At 44.9% G+C, this 26994-nt stretch overlaps 1 protein-coding gene across 4 annotated transcripts; it reads left to right on the top strand.

Annotated features, from left to right (window-relative positions):
* Nucleotides 1-2833: 2833 nt before the first annotated feature.
* On the top strand, nt 2834-20403 carry LOC148886021 (sec1 family domain-containing protein 1-like). Of its 4 annotated transcripts, XM_089017168.1 has the most exons (5): nt 2834-2884; nt 5120-5183; nt 15720-15820; nt 19866-19956; nt 20277-20403. In XM_089017168.1, the coding sequence occupies exons 2-5, from the start codon at nt 5139-5141 to the stop codon at nt 20325-20327; spliced, it is 288 nt and encodes a 95-aa protein (XP_088873294.1). In that variant the 5' UTR covers nt 2834-2884; nt 5120-5138; the 3' UTR covers nt 20328-20403. The 4 variants fall into 4 exon arrangements, 1 of the variants encoding a protein (XP_088873294.1); XR_016117873.1 differs by lacking the exons at nt 2834-2884; nt 5120-5183; nt 20277-20403 and adding exons at nt 5197-7369; nt 7446-7552 and having other exon boundaries at nt 19866-20004; XR_016117875.1 differs by lacking the exons at nt 15720-15820; nt 20277-20403 and having other exon boundaries at nt 19866-19940.
* Nucleotides 20404-26994: the final 6591 nt, after the last annotated feature.

The raw sequence follows: 26994 nt of genomic DNA, 5'->3' as shown, positions 1-26994 counted from the left end.
GCCATATTTCATCAACAAATCATGTGTTTTGATAGCGTTTGGGTCGGCAGATGGTTGAATTGTTTTCTGATAGAGTTTCATTTCATTTTGAAATATTACAAATAGGGGTTCCCTCCCACAAAATTTAGATTTATGAATATGATGTTTGGCAAGAAAAACTAATAAATTAATAATAAAATATTTATCGTTGGTCTTGTTGTAATATCCAAACAGCATGTCTTTGTAATGAAATATGAACGGAGAAGTTATTTTACATTGAACATATTTGACAAAGTGTTTCCAGAAGCGAGTAGTTTCGGGACAAGCCCAGAAGAGGTGAGTTGCAGTTTCAAAATGTACAAGAGATATCCTGGAAGGACCGTATCTTATGTTGAACAGGATAGCAACGCTGCAAGAGTTTGTAGGTTATTTATCTTTGTTTGTTTGTGATGAAAAATTTATATGAGAGGGTCCAAACCTTTTCCCATGGGATATTTGGGACATACGTTCTCCAGTGATGAACAATGTAGGGAACCGTCACAAAGGATTTTTGAAACAAATATCTAATTGAACGGTTCCGATTTCGAGCAATTGATGAGAAACAGAGTTTCCCCAGGGCGCTTTCTGTCACTGGAATTTGGAATTGGCGGTGGTCTGTCGGGAGTAACGGAGTGACCCTTGAACAGGCTTATGATACCACTTGGGATGGCATCCATAACGATGGCAAAGTCCTTAGGGGTCACAGGGATTTAATGCGTATTGAGAAACTCAGCATAGTTCATTAAATCATTGTTTGTGTTAAAAAGTTGCTTGACATAAATGATACCCAAGTCAATCCATCTCTACAAAAACAGTGATTTGTTTTTGTACAAAATATGACAGTTATTCCAGATCATACATGAATGCGGAGAGAAAGAATGCTTATATATTAGGCACCAGGCTAATAAAACTTGTTGATGGAATTTTGATAAGTTAACAGGCAATTTTTCAACCTTATAATTACATTTCAGCAAGAAAGTCGGGAAAACATGGATTTTGGAATGAAATTCCAGATTGCATCAGGGCTACACAGATAATTACGCAGCCAGTTAATCTTAAACGTATAGTTTAAAGAAGTAAAGTCCAAAAAATGTCGGCCTCCCTCCTTTAACGTCCTGGATATGACTGAGTTCCTTATATAATGAGTTTTATTTTTCCATACAAAGTTATACATTATTTTGTCCATTGTCTTACATGTGCTTGGATCCACATTTAAAGCCATTGTAGGATATACAAACCGAGCGATTCCCTCACTTTTTGCTAGCAGTATTCTTCCGTTTAGTGATAGATCCCTTTGTAACCAGTGATTAAAGCGCTTCTTGGTTTTATCAATTATTGGATCGAGGTTCAGATGACAACGCTCTTCGTCTTCTTTGGTAATAACAACACCTAGGTACGTCACTTGATTCTTTACAGGTGTATTGTATAGCATAGACTCATTACATGACTTCACAGCTAACAACTCACATTTATTTATATTTAGCGAGAGACCTGACACTTTGGAAAACTCTTTAACCAGAGCTATGGCCTTTGGAATTTGCTCAGGATTTTTCAGGAAGAGTGTGGCGTCATCTGCCAACTGGCTAATCACAACCTGCCTGCCCGCTACTTCAATACCTTGGACCTCGCTTTCAGTGACCAACAGTGATAAGATTTGTGCTGAAAGTAAGAATAAATAGGGAGAAATAGGACAACCTTGACGGATGCCACGGGAGACGTTGAAGCGAGGGGACGTACCATATTTAAGCAGTATTGAGGAGTTGCAGTTGGTGTACAGTGTCTTAACAGCCCGAGTAAAGTAGTTTCCAAAACCAAACTTATTAAGTGATTGAAAAATAAAATGGTGTTCCAAAGTGTCAAAAGCTTTGTAAAAATCATCGAGAAATAAAATAAAACAAAACTATTGTGGTTAATAAGTTCCTGATAATCAAGAATATCCAATACAAGACGAACATTATTAGCAATGTGACTTTTACTCAAGAAGCCTGACTGTGTTTCACTAATTATATGCGCTAAGGATTTTCTAATTCGGTTTGCAAGGATGGAGGCTAAAATTATATAGTCTGTATTTAATTTTCAAGAGATGATGTGTCTTTTTTTGGTTTTGGAATGAGAGATATAAGACCTTGAGAGAGTGAACAGGGGAGGGAGCCTTTTGAGATGCTTTCAGAAAAAAAATTGAGCAGGAAAGGAGCCAAAGGGTCAGAAAAGGTTTGATACAATTCTGAAGTAAGCCCATCGTTTCTAGGAGATTTATTCATCTTGAGCTGCTTAATTGCATCCTGCACTTCAATTAGATCGATTGGTTGATCACATCGTTTTTTCTCATCAATCACCCCGATGCTTTGGTGGCTGTGAATCGACGTCATTTATTTGAGACGCTATGGCGTCATCCGGTGGTGAACTTTCGCGACAACGCGACACGTACTCGTTTTCAGATCATTGAAATTATTTACCATCGGAAAGTTCCAAAATGTTTTTTTTTTTTTTTTGCTGTCCTGCAAACATTGCCAAGTGACGTATTATAAGTCGTTCAATTATTTGTTATGGTCCATTTTCCTCAGAGAGGAAGTTGAAATGTATTTCCTATTTTATTCGTTTCACAATAAAATACGTCAAACGTGAAAAAATGTCGCGTGAACCCTAGTGGCCAGATGAAGAGATTATTTGTCAAGTAATGTGTACTTTTACTGGAAATATGGCCAATATATTTAACAGGAAGATGTGGCGCTCGCGAAGTACTGTACTAGAAATAACGCCACAAGGCAAAGCTGCGGAAGCGGAAATGACAGGTTCTTATCTTGATAGAGCGCCAATTTAAACGAGTCGGCTCTCCAAACTTGCAACAAGCGCCCTGAGCTTTCAAGTAAGTCCACTTGCAATTGTTCCGCGGACGGACGCTTTGATCTCGCTTTCGGAGACTGCGACTTTTGCACCTTTACTCCCGTTCGAAGGAACGTTGGATGCCGTGACAGTGACTACTTTGATTTGTTTGGCATGTTTCGCGCTCCCAAGTCGCGTTTTCGTCTCCAATGGTGCATGTTGTCTTGTTGTTGTTTTTACAAATGAATATTCCACGTTCGTTCTTGACTTTTGTCGGCGCTTTGCACTGAGTTAGTTTGAAGGAGTGGTCTTGTTGTGTCGGAGGAATGAGAGCAGAAGCTCTTGATTGTGCCGCCATGTTCGTCTGTCTCCCTCCTGCATCTATTATTTCGCGGGGTTTTGCTGCAGCCTATCTCAGTTGTCTTCGGGCTCGAGGCGGGAGACACCCTGAATTGGTTGCCAGCCAATCGCAGGGCACACAAAGACATACAACAGTCACTCTCACAATCACACCTAGGGACAATTTGGAGTGGTCAATCTGCCTGCCATGCATGTTTTTGGAGTGTGGGAGGAAACCGGAGGACCCGGAGAAAACCCACGCGGGTCCGGGGAGAGCATGCAAACTCCACACAGGGAGGCCGTACCGGGACACGAACCGGCGACCTGCGTTGTGAAGCCGGTGTACTAACCACTCGACTACCGGGCCGCCCCTATTATTATTATTATTATTATTATTTATTATTATTTATTGTTGTTGTTGTGCCTCCTATTTATACGTTTTTTTTTCATATATTCATATACAGTAAAGTCTCGTTATATCGATATTCTCGGGAGTCGGAAAAAATATCGATATAACCGGACTATCGATATATCCGATCCTGCGGCATGTAAATTTTCTCCTTGCGTTCATAGAAATAGTATTGTAATAAGCAGTACTATCGATATAACCGATATCGATGTAACGAGACTTTACTGTATATAGTTCATTTAGCTGGCTATCTATTTGCTATCTCTTTGCTATCTATTAGCTGTCTATCAGCTACCTATTTGCTATCTCTTAGCTAACTGGCTGGTTATCCATTAGTTATATAGCTAGCTTTCTGGCGGTCTAGCTGGTTATCTATTGGCTATCTATTAGCTATCTATTAGCTAACTGGCCGGCTAGCTAGCTATCTGGCTGGCTATCTATTAGTTATGTAGCTAGTTGTGTAGCTCAGCTAGTAGCTGTCTAGCTCTCTTTCTATTGGCTACCTATTAGCTTTCTATTTGCGATCTCTTTGCTATCTATTAGCTATCTATTCGCTACCTATTTGCTATCTATTAGCTAACTGGCTGGTTATCCATTAGTTATATAGCTAGCTTTCTAGCTGGCTATCAATTGGCTATCTATTAGCTATCTATTAGCTAACTGGGCGGCTAGCTAGCTATCTGACTGGCTATCTATTAGTTACGTAACTAGTTGTGTAGCACAGCTAGTAGCTGTCTCGCTCGCTATCTATTGGCTGTCTATTAGCTTTCTATTAGCTATCTATTTGCGATCTATTAGCTAACTGGCTGGCTATCTATTATTTATATAGCTATCTGTATAGCTGGCTATCTATTAGCTTTCTACTAGCTATCTATTTGCTATCTATTAGCTAACTGGCCGGCTAGCTAGCTATCTGACTGGCTATCTATTAGTTATGTAGCTAGTTGTGTAGCTCAGCTAGTAGTTGTCTAGCTCGCTATCCATTAGCTTTCTATTAGCTATGTATTTGCGATCTATTAGCTACCTGGCTGGCTATCTATTAGTTATATAGCTCGCTGTATAGCTGGCTATCTATTAGCTTTCTACTAGCTATCTATGTGCTATCTATTTTCTATCTAATAGCTAACTGGCCGGCTAGCTAGCTATCTGACTGGCTATCTATTAGTTATTTAGCTAGTTGTGTAGCTCAGCTAGTAGCTGTCTAGCTCGCTATCTATTGGCTATCTATTAGCTATCTATTTGCGATCTATTAGCTAACTGGCTGGCTATCTATTAGTTATATAGCTAGCTGTATAGCTGGCTATCTATTAGCTAGCAAGCTTTCTATCTCTTTGAGTTACTTCTGGGTTGAGTGAACGCTGGCGCGTGTGGCTGCCGCTACTCACATTAAAAAAAAAACATCTCCTGTGACCTTGAGATTTTTGAAAGGGGCTTATAAATGAAATGGATTCTTCTTGTCTGAATGTGGTTTGGTTGTTTTTGGTCTCCAGTATCAGGCTTGTGTTTTTCCAACCAATGTGTGACCTCCAGGTCCTCCGAGTAGAGCAGCATGAAGAAGAAAATCAGGCGCTCGCAAGAAGCGCTCTGCGCCAACGTGAGTATGGCCACAGGCAAGAAAGCGCAAAGTATCCCAGTGGACTTTTGTTTTGTTTTGTTTTTTAGTGACTTTTGGATTGGACATCCAGTGATACCTCGGCTTAGCAACGCTTTAGCTAACCAACTTTTCGCCTTACGAACGTTACATTCGTGAGAATATCACCTTGGCATACAAACTACTTTTCGGGAAACACTCGGAGTGCCATAATGACTAGCGGACTAATTTTTAAGTCGATGAACGTGAAGCTAAAAGGCGCCCAAACACAAAATGGACATCGGCACTGCAACATTCAAACAAAGCAAAACTATTCTCACCCTTTGATGACAATGCTTTCATCTTACCATGAAATGGCCATGCATCTCTTTCCGGGAGGAGTGAACGTTGGCGCGTGTGGCTGCCGCTGCTCACCCGCACAAGAAAATATCCTGTGACTGGAAAGGGTCCTACTACTATTAAACACGAACGAGGTGTGCGTGTTGATCCCCTAATCACCGATAGTGGGACATTCCAACGAGTCGCAGTCACCTCACTAGTGACATGATTACGACGCCGTGCCTCGCTGTGTCTTGTGCTGGCAAGTCCCAGAGTTTGCTTCGCCCGAGATAATTGTTAGCCGCGATCGCCTAAGTTTGTTGCTTTCCGGGATCGCGAGTGTGCCATTTTATTTTGCCTAGCTTGACAGGCTGGACGGATCGCCCAGCCCACCTTCTTTTCTTGCGTTTTATTCCGCGTCCGTGGAATCATCGGACTCGCGCCTTTGTTGTAATAAAAGCTCTGCCAGCACCTACGGGACTTGAAGTGGATGCAGATGACATCGAGGAGCTTGTTGCTGACCATAATGAGGTCCTCAACACAGAGGATTTGATTTGCCTTCAAGAGGACAAGCAGAAGCTGTTTTTCGTTCATTACAATACAATAGCACATTTATGATACGTAGAATAAGGTATGTTGTGTGTAGTTTTAAGGCTTAGTTGAAAATTATATTTTATGGAGACCTGGGAACGGATTATTCTCATTTTAATGGTTTCCTATGGGAAATTACTTTTTCGCCTTACACACTCAAGTCAAGGTCAGCTTTATTGTCAAATATGCTAATATGCATGACATACAGCACAGATGAAATTAATGTCCTCTCGGACCCAGCGTGCAAGGCATGCAAGGCACGTATAATGTGGCTAAAAAGACATACAATTGACAACAGACAATACATGTAATTTCTGAATGTAAAGTGAGGTAGTGTCGTCTGGAAAGTGAGGTAGTGACGGATGTAAATGATGTATGTATTCTGTCTGGGAACCAATTAAGTTCGTGAGCCAAGGTCTCACTGTATTTAACGCCGATATCAGGAGGTGGGGGAATTGTCCTCCAATGATGAGATGAAATAAGATCATAAGAGGGTCTACTTGATGTTTGGTTGAAAAAGACTAAAAGTTAGCTAGCTATTTGCTATTTATTAGCTGGCTAGCTAGCTATATAGCTGGCTCTCTGGTTGGCTTTCTAGCTGGCTAGCAAGCTATCTACCTGTATATTCACTATATAGCTGGCTGGCTTTCTAGTTGTCAAGCTAACCATTAGCTATTTATTAGCTGCCTAGCTCGCTATATAGCTGGCTCGCTGGCTGGCTTTTTAGCTAAATAGATTATTATTATTTTTTTATTATTATTGAAGGATAAAACCTCAACAGGAAAGCAATTAAAAAAAAGAAGGGAGGAAATGGAACCTAAATTTAGCTTAGCGGCTAATCATCCCCACTAAGAAAGACCGATCCTATTAGCTATTTAGCGAGCTAGCCAGCTATTTGAGTTCGAAAAATTATTTGGTAGCTATTAGCTATCTAGGTATATATTAGGTCCCTAGCTTTCTATTTATTTGAGTTACTTCCGGGGTGAGTGAACGCTGGCGCGTGTGGCTGCTGCTGCTCACCCACAGGAAAAACTGAGTTTTGAAAGGCGCTTAGAAATTAAATGGATTCTTCTTATGATTTGAGCCCTGGTGATGTTTTTGTGGTGCGCAGGTCTTACTGTCCCGAGCACAGCCCCTTTCAGTCTGCGTAGGTCAGCGGCGACCTGAGCCTGCCCCATTTGTGCTCCGTCTGCTTGGACGCCATCGACGGCGACCTGTCCTACGCCGTCCTCAAGTGTCCGTCCTGCCGCAGCAGCTGGTTCCACAGGGATTGCACGCTGGTAACAATTTGCGCCCATCAAACTATCGCGCCCCCGTCCGGACCCCTTCTCACGCTCTCCGCCTGCTACGTGTTAGCGGCAAGCGCACAGCACCGGCCTCTTCTTCTTCAAATGCACGTTATGCAACAATAAGGAGCAGTATCAGCAGGAGATGCTCCGCATGGGGATCTACATCCCCGAGAGGTACGCGTTGTCGCCGCTGTCGTCGTCGTCGTCGCCGTCGCCGCCACACAAACAAAATGGTGATGGGAATTGCGACTCTTGGGAGAGCCAAATGGCTCCTCAGTTATTTTGTTGCTTCAATAAATTACAAACGCTTTAGGTAAAGAACTTTTCGCCTTACGAACGTTAAATTCGAGAGAATACAGTGGGGCCTTGGCTTACAAACTTAATTGGTTCCCAGACAGCGTGTGTAAGGCGAAAAGTGTGTATCCCAAAAATGAATTTCCCATAGGAAACCATTAAAATGAGAATCAGAATACCTTTATTCGTCCCACAATGGGGAAATTTGCAATAATAATCCATTCCCTGGTCTCCAAAAAATAGTTTCTACTAAATAAGCCTTAAAACTACACACAACATACCGCATTCTATGTATCATAAATGTGCTATTGTATTGTAATGAAAGAAATACACTGCACTATATAATCAAGTCACTTTATTTACATTTGTGATGGTCGTTGATGGCTCTTAATTGACACCTGTTGCTTTCTGACTTGTAAGGTCTTACAAAACTGAGGTATCACATTATCATTCATCATGTTGATGGTTCTCATAGTCTTTTCTGGGTGGAAGTGTTCAATAAAAGCCTGCACATCACAAATTCTTCCATGCTGCTTTCAAGGATCAAAGGGTAACATGCCAAGCCTTTTCTATCAGCGGAACACAATGATACTGTAACGTTAGGGATAGCTGACTCGTCGGAACGTTAATCAAAAGGATTGGATCCCTAAGCAGGCGGCAGAGACGTAGGTGCTGGCTGAGATTTTATTACAACAAAAGGCGTGAGTCCGATGATTCCACGGACCTGGAATGTCGCGACAAAAGAGGCGGGTGGGGGCGATCCGTCCAGCCTATCAAGCTAGGCAAAATAAAATGCCACGCGGGGGTGCAAAAACCCGCGATCCCGGAAAGCAACAAACGTATGTGATCACGGCTAACAATCACCTCGGGCGAAGCAAACTCTTGTCCGGGCAAGTCCAAGACACTGGCGAGGCGCGAGGCGTCGTAATCATGTCACTGGTGAGGTGACAGCGACTCATTGAAATGTCCCAATATCGGTGATCAGGGGATTGACTGCAGCTGGCGGAGGTCAGGAGCGCCGACCCTGCCCCAGCTGTCAACTCCCACGTGGTGACAAGTTCCGTGTCATTAGTCACGTGAAAGCATTTCCTTTGTGTAGTAATGGTGGACTGAGCATATCGGTACCGGGCTCTTTATTTGTAGAATGGTCGTAGAAAGTTACTATCAGGGAAGTGACACACAGCGTGGGAAATGTGTCAGACTGAGATTCACATGAAAGCCGCGGTGCGCACCTGTGACGTCACAAACGCACACCTCGTTCGTGTTTCTCAATGATCTCCTTCTTGTCCTCGACTGTAATTTTGTTTTGTGTCTTCTTCGGCTGAACACGAGCCCGTGGTGGGGTCTTTTTCGGTCCCATAACAGCAAAAGTATCGTTGAAGACGATCGACGTGTGCACTCATACAAAGGGGGTGTGGAAAGGTAGGCCGGCCGCGGCGCTGTTCGGTCGTGTGCTTTGGTATTCTTCCGCTGAAGATTACTCCGCCAGCCGTGGTGGAGGGTGTGTATCGCGAAAAGTAGTGCTTAATCCTGTCATGAGCCAGTTGACAGCTGGGCGGGGCCTCCGCTCCCGCCGTCCGCCAGCTGCTGTCAATTTCCTCATCACTGACTGTTGGACATTTAAACCCGACGCTGGCACTCACCCACGGTCGGAAGATACTTCGCCTCGCGCCCTTTGATCGTGTAGTCAGTACGTGAGTTGCTTCGCCTGAGGAGTGGATCTAGCCACGATCGCGTTTGTTTTACAGTAGGCTGTTTTGCACCCCTGTGTCCCTCTTTGTTTTGTTAGTTAGTGTGGTTGGGTGGATTGCCGCCGCTCACCCACTAGCATTGTTATTTAGTCATTCTTTTTGTTCTACAAACTTTTTACCGGGTCCGCGTCTTTTCGGACCCGCGCTTTCTGTTAATAAATCTACTGCCTGTGCCAACGCCTCTGCCCTGCTTAGCGATCCACCACCAATCCCTAACGTTCCCCCTCGTCAGCTGCCACTGTCGCCGCCGGAACGTGACAAATCCAAGGTTTAATTTTCATAAATTTAACGTTTGTAAACCGAAAAGTTCGTAAGGCAAGGTGTTCGTAAACTGAGGCCCCACTGTATAATCTTGGCATACGAACTATTTTTCGGGAACCACACGCAGCGCCACAATGAGTGATGTGTCGTTCGCGAATGAGCCGGTTCTGAAGTGAACAAAGAGAGTCGGTTCCTAAGTGTATGCTGGCGTGTGTGGCTGCCGCTGGTCACACACAGAACAACTTTATCCTGTGACAGTCAAGTGACCTAGAGAGTTTTGAAAGGCGCTTAGAAATTCAATGTATTCTTCTTATTATTATGTCAAGTTTTTGCTTTTTTTGAATGTTGCTGTGCTGATGACCATTTTGTGTTTGGGAGCCTTTTAGGAGCCAAAATGGAACTGTATAGTGCCACTTAGCAGTTTCTTTGACGACGATACTAGTGCAGCGTGTTCTACCGGAAACAAATTCCTTGTGTGTTCTACATACTTGGCAATAAAGATGATTCTGATTCTGATTCTGATTTTACTGTGTGAGTTGCTTGTTCTGTAGCCACAAAGGGACATAAGTCTTCTTGTGCTGGTCCCAAGCCCGGATAAATACAGAGGGTTGTGTCAGGAAGGACATTCGACGTAAAAGCTTGGCTATAACAAACATGCGGATTAAACCCCTGAAGATGGAGGACACTGATTCACTGTGGCGACCCCTTGAAGGGAAAAGCCCAAAGGAAAAGAAGATTCATTTTATTATGTCCGTTCCCTACTGGCTAATCCCGGTACTGCATGTTCAAAGTACTGTACAATCAAGTCGTTTTATTGACCTTTGTGATGGTCGTTGATGGCTTGATGGACTCTTTTTGCATAAAGTGTCTCCAGGAGCTCTGGGTTGTACATCTTAGAAGTTGTGATATTGCAACAGGAACAGATGCAGGCAGACACTAGAAACTTCATTAATAGCTGGTTCCCTTGCTTGTATGTTCTCTTCAAATTGTACAGATGTCTTGTGCGGGTTATTTGTGGAGCCTGATTGATGGGATATTTTAACTTTGCATTCTACACTCCGCCTTTGAATTATCAATGAAGTTGAAACGAGTCCACATTTCACTGTTTTCTCTCCATTTTCTCAACATTTCACTTTTTTTTTTTTTTTTGTTTCAAGCTCTCGTCTCCCTTTTCCGTGTGTGTGTGTGTGTGTGTGTGTGTGTGTGTGTGTGTGTGTGTGTGTGTGTTTCTGTAACTGTAACTCCTCCCCCGCTCACTGCTGCGTGTGTCCCCTCCCTCCTCTACAATGGATCTTGACCAATCATGTGTAGCTTTAACTGAGGACTGGGGGCAGGGAATAGAGGGGAGAAAAAAGGCGGTGTTGCGCTCTCCACTATGGTAAGGGAGATACGGTGTTGTGGAATCCAGAAAAAAACCACAAGACAAGCAGACAAGCAAACGTCTTGACTCAACAGTGGTTTACTTCGAATGCCCAGATGTAATGCAAACGTATGCGCACAACAATTTCTAGATCTAAATCGGTCCGACACGAAACACTAACCGAAGCAGGCGTTCCTTGTTTAAATAAACATTTTCGATATATATCATTTGTAAACCAATAGAACTACGCGAATGTAACCAAAATATGAAATAAGATACTTTACAACCAGTCACATACTCCCCCTCAAAATAGATGTTGTCTCCAACATATGTACTAGTAAATACATAAATGCGCCGGACGACATGCCCAAAACAATTACGCACGGTATTATGAACTGCATCCAAATATGAACTATAATAATGAACAGTTTACAGACTGGAACTCTTGTCATACATTCTATTTACATTATAACAATCAACAGTTCACAGACTGGAACTGTTTTCATATATTCCGTTTTAATTATACACATCAGGGCTCATTGGGTCTTCTTGTTTCCATCTCACTGTGCTATCAAACAGAAGTGTCGATTAACCAGCTCTCTAGTACTCCGTGGCATAATAGGGGTGAACATTCCTGTGAAGTATGGAAGGTAAACACGCCCCCCATTGTTACGAATAATAATCAGAATCAGAATCAGAATCAGAATACCTTTATTCGTCCCGCAATGGGGAAATTTGCAGTCCACAGCAGCAATTGAAGAGGGATGGGGTTGGGGTGGGAGTGAAAGGATAGAAAACAAGATATTCTAAGCATAACAAAATAAAAATGTCAACTGTATACTGTGCAAATGTAGATGTGCAAAAACCGTTCTATAAACAAGACTGTACATAGTGCAGAATCAAGAAATGCATTTAGATATATTGCAACAACCCATATTTACAAGTGTCCAGTTTTTTTTTTTTTTTTTTTTTTTTTTTTCACATGTGATCATTGGGAATTGTGAAGCCTGACAGCAGTCGGTAGGAACGAGCGGCGGTACCTCTCCTTCTTGCAGCGCGGGTGTAATAGTCTCTGGCTAAAGGAGCTACCCAGAGCTGTCAGGATGGGCAGGAGGGGGTGGGAGGGGCTGTCCGTCATAGCTTTTAGTTTAGCTAGCGTCCGTCTGTTGCCCACCTCCTCTAGAGAGTCCAGCGAGCAGCCCACGACAGAACTGGCCCGCTTGACAAAGCGCTCCAGTCTTTTTCTGTCCCGGGTGGTGATGCTGCCTGACCAGCAGACAATGCCATAGTGGATGGCTGATGCCACCACAGAGTCATAGAAAGTCTTTAGGAGTGACCCCTGAACTCCAAAAGACCTCAGTTTCCTGAGGAGGAAGAGGCGACTCTGTCCCTTTTTGATTAGGGCATCCGTGTTTGTTGTCCAGTCCAGTTTATTGTTGAGAGTAACACCCAGGTACTTGTAGGAGGTCACCCTCTCAATGTCCGAACCCTGGATGTTCAATGGTGCAGGAGAGGATTGTTTCCTGCAGAAGTCCACCACCAGCTCCTTGGTTTTGCCGGTGTTGATCTGGAGGTGATTCTGCTGGCACCAGTCCACAAAGTCCTTTGTCAGTCCCCTGTACTCCCTATCGTCTCCCTCTGTAATGAGGCCGACAATAGCTGAGTCGTCAGAGAACTTCTGAAGGTGGCAGGTTGGGGTGTTGTAGTTGAAGTCCGAGGTGTAGAGGGTGAAGAGGAATGGAGCCAGGACTGTTCCCTGCGGCGCTCCGGTGCTGCAGAGAAGCCTGTCCGACTCACAGTTCTTTACCCTCACGTACTGTGGCCTGTTTGTGAGGTAGTCTGTAATCCAGGATGTGAGGTGATGGTCGACTCCGGCATGCTGCAGCTTGTCCCCCAGTAGACTTGGCTGGATGGTGTTGAAGGCACTGGAGAAATCGAAGAATGTGATCCTCACCGTGCTCCCAGCATTCTCCAGGTGCAGCAACGCCGTATGGAGGAGGTAGATGATGGCATCCTCCACACCGATGCTGGGCTGGTAGGCAAACTGCAGCGGGTCCAGCGATGAGCTTGCCAGCGGTCGCAGGTGGGCGAGGACGAGTCTCTCCAGCGTCTTCATCAGGTGAGACGTCAGCGCCACCGGTCTGTAGCTGTTGAGCTCTTTGGGGTTGGCAATCTTGGGCACTGGGACCAGGCATGACGTTTTCCACAGCTGTGGAACTCTGCCCAGCTTCAGGCTCAGGTTGAACAAGTGCTGGACAATGTCACACAGCTGGTCGGAGCAGGTCTTGAGGAGTCGGGAACTGATGTCATCCGGACCTGCTGCCTTCCTCACCTGCATCCTCCTCAGTTGGTTCCTCACCTGCGCAGTTGTGACAGACAGGCAGGAACCAGGAGGCAGAGTGGCGGCTGAGGGTGTGGCAACGGTTGGGAGGGCAGATGTTGGTTGTGGAAAGCTGGTCGTGAGAGGGGGCAGGGAGGGTAAGGCCACAGTGAGAGTTGGTGCAGGTGCAGCTACAGGTGAAGTTGACGGTGGGCCGGGGGCGGCTGGCGTCTTGTCAAACCGATTGAAAAAGCGGTTGAGTTCATCTGCCCAGTCCTTGTCTTTTTCGTTCAATGTCACTGGGCTTTTGTGGCCTGAGATGTTTTTCAGGCCCTTCCAGACACCAGCGACATTGCTGGCTTGCAGCTGCTCCTCCATTTTCATCCTGTAGGCCTTCTTCCCCTCTCTGATCTTCCTCCTCAGTTGGATCTGCACGGCCTTCAGTTCCTCTCTGTTGCCCGACACAAAAGCCCTTTTCTTCTCCTTCAGGAGGACTTTTATGTCGGGATTAATCCATGGTTTGTTGTTGGCAAAACACCGCACAGTCCTGGTGGGTACGGTGTTTTGTTCACAAAAGTTAATGTAGTCTGTGATGGTGTTGGTGAGTGAGTCAATGTCTTCCCCATGAATCTCAGTAAAGAGCTCCCACCTGGTTGAATCAAAACAGTCCCGCAGAGCTTCTTCAGCTTCTGTGGACCATCTTTTGATTGTGCGGGTCACAGCTGGTTGCCTCTGGACAAGGGGTTTGTACACAGGCTGGAGATAAACCATATTGTGGTCTGCTCTTCCGAGAGGGGGGAGGGGGGAGGGTTTGTATGTATGTATAATAATAAAATTCATTTCTATGCACCTTTTAAAAGGTCACTTTACAGTCCCAAGTTTTTCTGTGGGTGAGCAGTGGTCGCCACACGTGCCAGCGTTCACTCAACCTGGAAGTAACCCAAATAGATAGAAAGTTAGCGAGCTAGATAGCTCATAGGTAGCAATACGAGCCAGTGTTCACTCAACCCGGAAGTAACCTAAATACAGTAAAGTCTCGTTATATCGATATCGGTTATATCGATAGTACCGCTTATTACGATACTATTTTGATTTCCCTTGCACATTTCTAGTCTTTTTATGTATACTTAGTACCGTTTAGTACGATACCCGGTTATTACGATAATCCGGTTATTACGGTGCTCCTTTTCATCCCCCGCCGGCCATTTTTGTTGTTTATATCGATATATCCGTCGCGCCATTGGTCAACTTGGTCACGTGTCTTGTTACGTGAGCCGCCATCGGTCGCGCCATTGGTCGACTTGGTTACATGAGCCGCCATCGGTCGCGCTATTGGTCGACTTGGCCGTGTGACTTTGTCACGTGACACGCCATCGATCGCGCCGTTGGTCAACTTGGTCACGTGTCTTGGTTACGTGTCCCGCCATCAGTCGCGCCATTGGTCGACTTGGTCACGTGACTTGGTTACGTGCCCAGCACCCGTGTAGCAGAGCCATTTTCATTTTCAGACGCTAGCTCGTGTGTAGCAGACGAGATTGAAGTGTTTGTGTTAAAAGGTAAAAATGGGAAGCAGAAGAAGATTGATGACTTTTTTAAATTGTATACATAATACAGTAAGATGTAAGCGTTGCAGTTTCCCTGTTGTCTTATGTACATGCCCACTGTACTGTATATGAATGCAATTGTTTTTTGCAACAATGTTTCTTGTTTTGTCTGCTGAAGCGCGATGATTTTGAAAATTATTAACATTCCATACTGTGTATTAAAGGACAGCCGATGTCACTTTTTATTCAAATGCAAATAAAAATGACTTCACGGCAAGACGTCTTGCATTGCTTGTGAATCCAAACAATGGCTTCAGATTCGGATAATATGCTTTCTTGTTACACATCCAGTTATGAATATGTTTCAAATACACTGTAGTTCTGAAGATTAAAGCATACAGGTTTACAATCATTAAAGAATTATATGTGCCATTTTGAGGCAACATTGGGGGAACATCTCTCACCGAAAAAAAAAAGTAATGGCCAGCTCCGTTTCTTATATGGCGCTTGGCTGCCCTCTTTTGGCGGCTTTTGTTTAATGCAGTTCGGCGCAGGATCGGATATATCGATAGTCCCGGTTATATCGATATTTTTTTGGACTCCCTTGAATATCGATATAACGAGACTTTACTGTACATAGAAAGCTAGCAAGTTAATAGATAGCTAGCTAGATAACCAGACAGCTAAATGGCCGGCTAGATAGCTATCAGATAAAATGAGGTGGCGGGCTTGACTTTGTCACCTTCCTCAGAATATTCAAGGCAAAGTGTTTCCCATTGGTCGTTCTTTCTTGAGTTTGTGTTTGTCGTAGGTGTTTATCTACAGCCGCTTGGGCCAGGACCTCATCTCGCCTCTGCTGTTCCGTCAAAGAGCTCCGAGACATGGGCATCACGCTGGGCGGGTTCAGCGCATGTATTATAATAATCATCATAATAATAATAATAATAATAATGCATTTGATTTTGAAGCGCCTTTCAAAAGTTTCAAGGACACTTTAAAGTCACTGGATATTTTTTTCTGCGGGTGAGCAGCGGCAGCCACACGCACCAGCGTTCACTCCCCCCGGAAGTCACCCTTATTTGAACTAGGATAGGTTTCTATGATTTTATATTTGTATCAAAATGGAAGGTTTTATGTTTAGAATCTCAAGTCTGCCTGTGTGAGTCTCTTACTTCTTCTTTTCAGTTTAACGGACGACTCGATAAGTCATTCAAGTCGGTCAACAATGACACAAGAAATCAAATGTCATCCAAATATGGAAGTCCAAGATGGCGCGCGAGTAGGCAGCCGTCAGCAAGTGCTCTGATGAGCCTTGCTTTTTTTGCTTGTTTTTGTCTTGTTTTTGTGTTTTCTTTTGTCACTTTGTGTTGTTGTGCGAACGGATACGGATTGTTTTTCAGCATTTTTGACCACGACATTCATCAAGGAGGAGACTGTGCTGAGTGGTTGCGCCTTTTCGGCAGCAAGGATATGCCAGTACTGTTTTTGAATGGGAGGAATGTCGGAGCCATTCGACTGCCATCGCTGGCACCATTGTGCTTTTCTGCGCCTGTAATGGGCAGCATCTTCACAAAGGTCGGTGCTGTTGGACAGTCTGCGGCTGGATGGATGCATGGCTTGAGGAGCCCGCGATAAGAAGGAAGGAGCGTCAGCGCAGAGCGCCGATGCGTATGTGGAACTGTTGCGGGATGGAATTGAAGCTGATTTATGGGGGACAGGAGATGTGAGACGATCTCTTTTCGTCAATGGATGCTACAGCTGCGTGTTTGCTTACAACATTTAGCTTGTAGTCGACGTGCACATTCCACCATGATGTCCCTCATCAATATGTACGTATTGATTGTATTTTGGACAGTTGCCCTCATTTCAAGCTCATATAACTCTAGAGCCATATCATTTAGGAATTAACTATTTTTCTGATGAAAGAGAGTCGAAGGCAGGGGTGTCAAAGTATTTTTTTGCCGCGGGCCACATTGTAGTCGTGGTTTCCTCTCATGGGCCGTTCTGAATTTGGGGAAGCTATTAGAATGTCCAATCCCCTCCACATATTCCAGGGTAGAGCACACCCCAAATTCGTCAATAACTAGTTTGACCAAATGTGCTTGCGTCAGGGATGAGAATTTTCCGCCGATCCGCAAATTTCCCACTTTTTCAGACCGAAATGAACAGATCGAACTAAATATGGATTCTGGCTTTTTCGCTGTTCATTTTCTGTTTGGACTTGTGTGCCATTTTGATTGGATGATACTGACGCCAGTTGGTGGAAAGCGCCGTTTTGATTGGATGATCTTGATTTAGGGGCCGTTGATGTCGAAACAGGTAAACGTACCGTTTTGAAAAAGCGAGTAAAAAAACAATCGAGTTGATTGGCCTTTGTGGAGAGAACAGCTTCTCATTTCATCAATTCTAATTTGCAATGAAACAATAGCATGGATGAAACAGTCGATTGTCAGTGGCTATGACAAGTCCCATGTTAATGTTAGCATCAATATACTTCTGTGAGAGGCAGCAGAAGCGTGCAAGCTAATGAGCTGTGTGCAGGCTAGCTAGCGGTAACCTTGCATATGTACCCGGCAAGTTGACTTTTATTCCCATAGTTTGGCTGGATTCTTACCAACCATGAGGAACAGAAAACCATTCATATTCATGCGGAGTATTGTCCCAAAGTTCTTTGTAATACATTCGGACATTTGGTTGAAATCACATACTGTATTTAGTTATATATATATACAGTGATACCTTGGCTTACGGACTTAATTAGTTTGAGTGTGTAATGAGAAAAGTGTGTATCCCCAAAAATAATTTCCCATAGGAAACCATTAGAATGAGAATAATCTGTTCCCACGTCCCCATAAAACATGATTTTCTACTAAAGAACAATAATACAGTAAAGTCTCGTTATATCGATATCGTTTATATTGATAATAATGCTTATTACAACACTATTTTCATTTCCCGTGCACATTTCTAGTCTTTTTATGTATAATTAGTTCCGTTTAGTACGATTCATGGTTATTACGATAATCCGGTTACTACGGTGCTCTTTTTCATCTCCCGCCGGCCATTTCGCGATGTTTAGATCGATACACGCAATCGGTCGCGCCATTGGTCGACTTGGTCACGTGTGTCACGTTTTGCAAGGTGGTGATGGCGGGTGCGGATCCCAAAAAGCAGGCAGGAGGGAGCAGGAGGTTGTTTGACAAATTGTATTAAAATAAAGTCAGCAGGAACAAAATGTAAAACATCAAAATCATCTGAATGGAAAAAATACAAAGTAGCAAAAGAAGACCAAAAGTAAAAGTCCGCCAAGGTTAAACAAACACATACACAATGCATGCAGCAAACGAGCAGCAGACAAACAATGAACCGACAACGGATGGTCGTGCCGGGTGTCCTTTTAAGTGACAGTGATAACGACCAGCACCTGCGAGGCTGCCGGCAGGGCTGGCGTCGCTACCCGTTGGTCGCCAATTTGATCGGGACGACCAGCACCTGTGCAGGTGCAGGCGGTGCCGACAGCGCCCCCCGTTGGTCGCCAACCAGATCATGACAACGTGAGTTTGTTACGTGACCAGCTCCCATGTAGCAGAGCCATTTCCATTTTCAGACGCTAGCTCGTGTGTAGCAGACGAGATTGAAGTGTTTGTGTTAAAAGGTAAAAATGGGAAGCAGAAGAAGATTGATGACTTTTTTAAATTGCATCCATAATACAGTAAGATGTAAGTGTTGCAGTTTCACTGTTGTGTTATGTAACATGACTGCTGTACTGTATATGAACGCAATCGTTTTTTGCAACAATGTTTCTTGTTTTGTCTGCTGAAGCGTGATGATTTTGAAAATTACCATACATTCCATACTGTGTATTAAAGGACAACCGATGTCACTTTTTATTCAAATGCAAAACACCAATAAAATGACTTAACGCCAAGACGTCTTGCATTGCTTGTGAATCCAAACAATGGCTTCAGATTTGGAGAATATGCTTTCTTGTTACACATCCAGTTATGAATATGATTCAAATACACTGTAGTTCTGAAGAGGAAAGCATACATGTTTGCAATCGAATAAAGAATGTGCCATTTTGAGGCAACATTGGGGGAACATCTCTCACCCAAAAAAAGGCACAAAATGGCAAGCTCATGGCCAGCTCTGTTTCTTATATGGCGCTTGGATGCCCTCTTTTGGCGGCTTTTGTTAATGCAGTTCGGCGCAGGACGGATATATCGACAGTACGGTTAGATCGACATTTTTTCGAACTCCCGAGAATATCGATATAACGAGACTTTACTGTAATACATTTTATTTTAAACCTTTCAAAGTTCTCAAGAACACTTTACAGTCACAGACAAGCATAGGTACTAGAATAAATAAAATATAATCACAAATACAATGCCATAAATAAAATACAATTATAAATAGAAACAAGAGAGAGAGCGACACAGAAAATGCAATTTTAAATAGCTTATTTTATGTATAATAAATGTGCTATTGTATTGTAATAAAAGAAATACACTACACTGTATAATAAAGTGGTTTTATTTTTGCCATGGCCGTTGATGGCTTGATGGAATGGAGTGTCCGCTTTCAGCAGCATGAAACACTTGATGAGGAACGTAACCTTGTTCTTCTACCATCTTGAGACATGATTCCTTGTAAGCTTCGGCAGCTTTATTGGCAGAACTGGCCGGCTCACCATGACGAATGACACTATGAATCCCTGTACGAGGCTTAAAGTTCTGGAACCATCCATGGCTAGCCTTGATATACAGTTTGGGGTTAAGTGAACGCTGGAGCATGTGGCTGCCGCTGCTCACCCACAGAAAAACTTTATCCCGTGACTAAAGTGACCTTGAGAGGTTTGAAAGGCGCTTGGAAATGAAATGAATTCTTATTATTATATGCATGTGCCCCCCGCCTTATTTCTCATTTGTCATTGTCATCCCTGGCTTGCGTTCAGGTTGCTCCACTTGGATCGAGACCCCATCCCCGACGTGTCGGCCATCTACTTTGTGATGCTGTCGGAGGAGAACATCGACCGGATGTGTCAGGTGCGGCCGTTGCCGTCAACGACGGCTCGCCAGCGGATTTAGTCCCGCGTTTTGACATTTTGACATTTTTGAGGCTACACTCAAGGGGTGGAGTCAATTTGGGCTCTTCTACATATTTCCACTCCGCTTCCGGGACGAGCGGACGCTGGCGCACTTTCGCTGCCGCTGCTTTCCCGCGAAATGTTTTTACCTTCTTTTAGCCTTTTAACCTCTTTTTAGCTTTTTTTATGGTTCATGAGCCTCTGGAAATACCAGACAATCACCTACGAACGTTGGTTATCGATCCATCTCTTGATCCCGGTCGCTTATCCGGATCACAGACGAAGCCGCGTTATCATCTCCACCCACCTGTTCCCGCTGTCGAGGGCTAACCTGGCCGCTGCCTCTCTCTCGGTGTTGCTGGCGAATATCATGTCGCTTCTCCATCGACCTCTTGGACGGCTACAGTACTCTGCGGCGGAGCTGCTGAAGTTCCGCTCCGGATGGACGAGCGTGCCACCGGCGATTCTCCGGTTCCCGGAAAACGCTTGTCGCCCTTCCCGGAGGTATATCCACCGCGGATCACGTCGAGGCTTTCACCTCGATGGCTCCAAGGATATCACCTCCCTGTGGTCATCCGTCCGCCAGCCGCGCAGAAGGAGCAGCCGCTCGGTCGATCACCGTATGTTAGGTCGGCTAATGCGCATCGTAGTGGGGACGCCACCAGCGTCAACTTCGGCCTCCTCAACGTCCGCTCGCTTACGGGAAAGGGGTGTCTTATCCAAGACATTGTAATTGACCGTAAGCTTGACTTTTTTTGTATAAATGAGACTTGGCAAATGGCGGGAGACTTCTCCGAGCTCAATGGCGCTACTCCGCCAGGCTTTGTTTACATTTCTAAGCCCCGGTTCTCAGGCCGCGGAGGTGGTCTCGCGATAATTTACCGCAAGAACTGGAAAGTCCTTCAAGTTTCACTCCAGGAAACCCTATCGTTTGAATGCCTTGCTTGTAAAATTTCTGGACCCTCACCCACCATCATAGCCACTGTATACCGTGCACCAAAACCACATTGTGACTTTCTAAAAGAATTCTCTGATGTCCTCACACACCTCTCCACCCTGTCACCAAATGTAATTATTCTCGGGGACTTCAACATCCACATGGACAATTCCACTCTTCCCCTTACTAAAGACTTCACCTCCTCACTCAACAGCTTTGGTCTGCAACAATTCTCGGACTTTCCCACCCACATAAAAGGCCACACCCTGGACCTCATTTGCATGTCTGGCCTTATCCCTAAGAATTGCACAGCTAATGAACTCCCCATAACAGACCATTTCCTGGTTTCTTTCACTGTTTCCATCCCCCTCTCTCTCCCCAAACCCCCCCATGTCATCACATATCGCAACATCAAGGACATCAACGTTGCCACCCTCGCTGAGATGATCGCCACCCTGACTCCGGACTGCAACTCATACCCTGATGAACTTGTTTCCCAGTACAACGCGGACCTCACGAACACCCTCAACGCCCTGGCTCCTGTAAAGTCCCGGTCGGTCCAATTCACCCGGTCTGAACCCTGGTTCACCGCCCATCTCCGCTCCATCAAGGCAAAATCTCTTGAAAGACTTTACAGGAAGTCTGGGCTCACTACTTACAAGGACATGTACGCAACTCACCTTACCCATTACAAGGACTCTATCACTTGTGCAAAATCGCAATATTACTCTGGACTCATTGACTCTAATCCTGGAAACTCACGGCCCCTCTTTTTTAATTATAAGTGCCTTGCATGTTGGGTCTGAGAGGACAGTAATTTCATCTGTGCTGTATGTCATGCATATTAGCATATTTGACAATAAAGCTGACTTTGACTTTTTCCCTCTATAACAAAATCACACAACCTCCTATCTCTCTCCCCTCACACTTCTATTCCTCTGAGACTTGCAACACTCTGCTTATGTTTTTTTTGTGAAAAGATCAACAAAATCCATCAGCACCTCGGGTCCTCTGTCCCCCCCCCTCTCCCATCCTTTCTACTCCTTCCCAACGACTTTCTGCCTTTGAACTCCCCCATTCCTCTATAATCTCAGACATTATCACCAAATCCAAGAACTCCTCCTGTCAACTCGACCCCCTCCCTACTATCCTTATAAAGTCCTGCCTACCCTCTCTTCTCCCATTTATTTCTACCATTATTCACTCCTCATTATCAACTGGAATTGTTCCTATCCCACTCAAAACCGCAGCTGTCACTCCAATCCTGAAAAAACCTGGCTCAGACCCAAATGATTTCAATAAGTTACGTCCAATTTCCCATCTCCCATTCATCGCCAAAATTCTTGAAAAGACAGTTGTGTCCCAGCTTCACTCACACCTCACTCACAACAACCTGTACGAACAATTCCAGTCTGGTTTCCGCCCCCGCCACAGTACTGAATCGGCTCTCATAAAAATCACGAATGATCTTTTTATGGCAGCCGATCCCGGTTCACTCTCCATCCTCATCCTTCTCGACCTGACCTCAGCTTTTGACACCATTTCCCACCCTATCCTGCTCGACAGACTTTCCACCCTAGGCATCACACATACCCCACTCCGCTGGTTTCATTCCTATCTCTCTGATCGCTCACAATTCATCCAAATCAACTCGTTCACCTCACGGTCCTCTCCTGTGTCCTCTGGTGTGCCTCAAGGGTCTGTCCTGCGGCCACTTCTTTTTATTATCTACCTACTTCCTCTTGGCAATATTTTCCGTAAGTTTGGCATTCACTTTCACTGCTTCGCGGATGACACCCAACTCTACCTCTCCAGCAAACCCGACGCCTCTCTTCCACCTTCATCCCTCTCACTTTGCCTCTCAGAAATTAAATCCTGGCTTTCCCATAACTTTCTCAAGCTTAACAGTGAAAAAACCGAACTTCTCCTTGTCGGTACCAAATTCACCCTCCACAAAACAGTTTCTCTCTCACCATTGACAGTTCAACCGTGTCCCCCTCCCCTCAGGTCAAGAGCCTGGGTGTCATCCTCGATAGCTCACTATCTTTTCAGTCCCATATAAATAACATAACTCGGTCTGCTTATTTCCACCTCCGTAATATTAACCGTCTCCGTCCCTCGCTCACCCCTCACACCACTGCTATCCTTATCCACAGTCTCGTCACCTCCCGCATCGATTATTGCAACGCACTTCTCTTCGGTATCAATCAGAAATTTCTCCATAAACTCCAACTCGTCCAAAATTCTTCAGCCCGGATCATCACTAGAACCCCCTCCTTTCACCACATCACCCCTGTCCTCCAGCAACTCCACTGGCTACCTGTTAAACATCGTATCGAATTCAAAATACTTCTGTTTACATTCAAAGCCATCCATAACCTTTACCCCTCCCTAACTTTCTGACCTGCTTCATATCTCTGTTCCCTCTCGGTCCCTCAGATCCTCATCCTCCCTTCACCTCTATGTGCCCTCTGCCCGTCTCACCACGATGGGATGCAGAGCTTTCAGCCGCTCTGCTCCCAAACTCTGGAATTCACTTCCACCCAACATCCGTAATATTGACTCCCTCCCTAATTTCAAGGCTCACCTCAAAACCCACTTGTTTAAAATTGCTTTAATGTCTAGTTCTATCCGCTATTTTATTATGTATCATTTTACTTATGGTTTTATTGTTATGTGCTTTGTTTTATTGTTTTTATTGTAAAGTGTCCTTGGGTGTTTTGAAAGGCGCTTGAAATGAAATGTATTATTATTTGAGGAAAGAAAACCCGTGTCCCTTGACTGAAAGTGTGCTGGAGAGTTTTGACAGGTATTGCGATGATGACGATGAGAGTATTTCACGCATCATGATGACGATGGCGGTATTTTTCATGCAAGTACAAAGAGTTGAAGGTAGAGCACGTTCCAGCGACGACGGCCAAGCGTATCCTGGACATCCTGGTACTCATCCAAGTCGTCAAGAACACGTGACGTCTGACCATTTGTGTCGGGAGACTCCCGATTTGGAGCGACTGTTGACCCAAATGCAGACACTTCATTTGGAAGCTGAAACTAAAGAACATGTGGAAAGACAAAATAAAAGACTTTTCTTTTTTGACTCATTCAAGGTATCAAGAATGAAAGCACGTTTAATCAGGATACATTTAACATGGCACTTTACCATTAAAGAACAATACACAGAGCCATAAAACCAACAATAAAATGAGAAATCAATAAAATAGCCGATTCAACTAGAAACCTGATTGCCATTTTACACAGATGTCTTTTGAGGCGGTATTTGAAAGTATAGGACGTGTCTTTTATTGACTTCTAAATGACACTTTTGTAACGCTCCCGTAATTGGAGCACGCACCGCGGAGCCGCGCAATGACGAAAATCATGCAACGATGAAAATCTCCCGATTGATCATTGATCAAACTAAACATGTCGAATCTCTTGAATTGTAAAGGTCACAGTGTTGGAGTAAAATTGTATATCATGTAGTCACATTATATTCGTAAATTAGTTTGCTTAGTATTATCCAAGTTACTTGCACATGCACATAGCTTTTTATCTTTATCTCTAGCCATGTTGACTCTCAATAACAGAATGTGCAGATGTAACCGGCCTCAGGCCTAGGGGATACCTGGGTCGGTCCAAATGCGTCACAGGCAGGTAGCACTGTGAACGACGAGGAAAGACGACACGAGACAACCGTGTTAATCAGCTTCACACAACGGCATTTATCACCATTTACTCATCAAAACATCAATTCAGCAATTTCAATATCAGAATACATTCATGTGTAGATCTATACATTCAACATCTATACATTGTATATATCCTCCACATTCGCACATGCTTATGCACGTCTGCCCGCTCGTGTGTGTTGTACTGGGAACTACAATTGACATCCAAAAATCCAAATTCATCAAAGCCACAAAATATTCATCAAAGCCACAAAACAAGGTTTCATATATAGCATCGCCCAATAAGTCCCCAATTACTTTAACATCTTGAGAATGTCTAACACTTATTATTTTGAATACCTGTGAACGACGAGGAAAGACGACACGAGACAACCGTGTTAATCAGCTTCACACAACGGCATTTATGACAACTGCGCATGCGTGAGCTGAGCCTACATCGCCTTCCTCTGTTCCATTCACAGGCGCGTAGCGCCCTCTCCTGACTTGGTAGTCTAATCGACTAACATACAATAACAGAGGTCGTTTCTAACCCCCTACACTCTCCCCTGTTTCAAAAGATGTCCCCCGACATCTTGACTATACCAACAAGTAGTCCAGTACCAGTAGAAGCACAGTCATCCGTCTGGTCTCCCTCGGGTGGTGTCAATCACATTCAAATGCAACTACATTCAAGTCCATACCGTCGGGGTAGGGTAGCAATAGTGTTCAGGTCGCACTAGATAATGAGTCGTGGGGTAAGGCATGCAAGTAAGGGATTGCTGTATTTGTGAATGACAAATGGTGCAATCCTGGGCACATCACGGTGAAGGAAAAAATTTGCACTCGGGACATCGAGCTGCTAGCCGTTAGCCTCCGGCCGCATTACCTGCCACGGGAATTCTCACACGTCATAGCCGTGACGACGTACATTCCCCCTACGGCAAATGGCGGCGCTGCCTCCGATGCCCTCATATCTGTTGTAAATAAGCTGCAAACCCAGTCCCCCAACGCCTTGTTTATCATCTCAGGGGACTTCAATCACATTTCCCTGAAATTCTCCCTCCCAACATTCACACAGTATGTAACTTGTGCCACCAGAGACAATAACATATTGGACCTATTTTATTCAAACGCCAAGGATGCATACAAACCCTCCCCCCCCCCCCCTCTCGGAAGAGCAGACCACAATATGGTTTATCTCCAGCCTGTGTACAAACCCCTTGTGCAGAGGCAACCTGCTGTGACCCGCACGATCAAAAGATGGTCCACAGAAGCTGAAGAAGCTCTGCGGGACTGTTTTGATTCAACCAGGTGGGAGCTCTTTACTGAGATTCATGGGGAGGACATTGACTCACTCACCAACACCATCACAGACTACATTAACTTTTGTGAACAAAACACCGTACCCACCAGGACTGTGCGGTGTTTTGCCAACAACAAACCATGGATTAATCCCGACATAAAAGTCCTCCTGAAGGAGAAGAAAAGGGCTTTTGTGTCGGGCAACAGAGAGGAACTGAAGGCCGTGCAGATCCAACTGAGGAGGAAGATCAGAGAGGGGAAGAAGGGCTACAGGATGAAAATGGAGGAGCAGCTGCAAGCCAGCAATGTCGCTGGTGTCTGGAAGGGCCTGAAAAACATCTCAGGCCACAAAAGCCCAGTGACATTGAACGAAAAAGACAAGGACTGGGCAGATGAACTCAACCGCTTTTTCAATCGGTTTGACAAGACGCCAGCCGCCCCCGGCCCACCGTCAACTTCACCTGTAGCTGCACCTGCACCAACTCTCACTGTGGCCTTACCCTCCCTGCCCCCTCTCACGACCAGCTTTCCACAACCAACATCTGCGCTCCCAACCGTTGCCACACCCTCAGCCGCCACTCTGCCTCCTGGTTCCTGCCTGTCTGTCACAACTGCGCAGGTGAGGAACCAACTGAGGAGGATGCAGGTGAGGAAGGCAGCAGGTCCGGATGATTTCAGTTCCCGACTCCTCAAGACCTGCTCCGACCAGCTGTGTGTCATTGTCCAGCACTTGTTCAACCTGAGCCTGAAGCTGGGCAGAGTTCCACAGCTGTGGAAAACGTCATGCCTGGTCCCAGTGCCCAAGATTGCCAACCCCAAAGAGCTCAACAGCTACAGACCGGTGGCGCTGACGTCTCACCTGATGAAGACGCTGGAGAGACTCGTCCTCGCCCACCTGCGGCCGCTGGCAAGCTCATCGCTGGACCCGCTACAGTTTGCCTACCAGCCCAGCATCGGTGTGGAGGATGCCATCATCTACCTCCTCCATTGCTGCACCTGGAGAATGCTGGGAGCACGGTGAGGATCACATTCTTCGATTTCTCCAGTGCCTTCAACACCATCCAGCCAAGTCTACTGGGGGACAAGCTGC

The sequence above is a fragment of the Hippocampus bargibanti genome, linkage group LG16 (assembly GCF_051943395.1).
Source record: "Hippocampus bargibanti isolate YZ-2025 linkage group LG16, ASM5194339v1, whole genome shotgun sequence".
NCBI classification, from domain to species: Eukaryota; Metazoa; Chordata; class Actinopteri; order Syngnathiformes; family Syngnathidae; genus Hippocampus; species Hippocampus bargibanti.
This window is presented reverse-complemented; position numbering and strand designations above follow the sequence as displayed.

Excerpts from the sequence above, each read along its gene's own strand:
- LOC148886021 (XM_089017168.1), top strand. The coding sequence starts at position 5,139 with ATGAAGAAGAAAATCAGGCGCTCGCAAGAAGCGCTCTGCGCCAAC. Across the intron at positions 5,184-15,719 it reads AAGAAGCGCTCTGCGCCAAC|GTGTTTATCTACAGCCGCTT; the intron begins GTGAGTATGGCC and ends TGTTTGTCGTAG. Across the intron at positions 15,821-19,865 it reads GCTGGGCGGGTTCAGCGCAT|GTTGCTCCACTTGGATCGAG; the intron begins GTATTATAATAA and ends GCTTGCGTTCAG.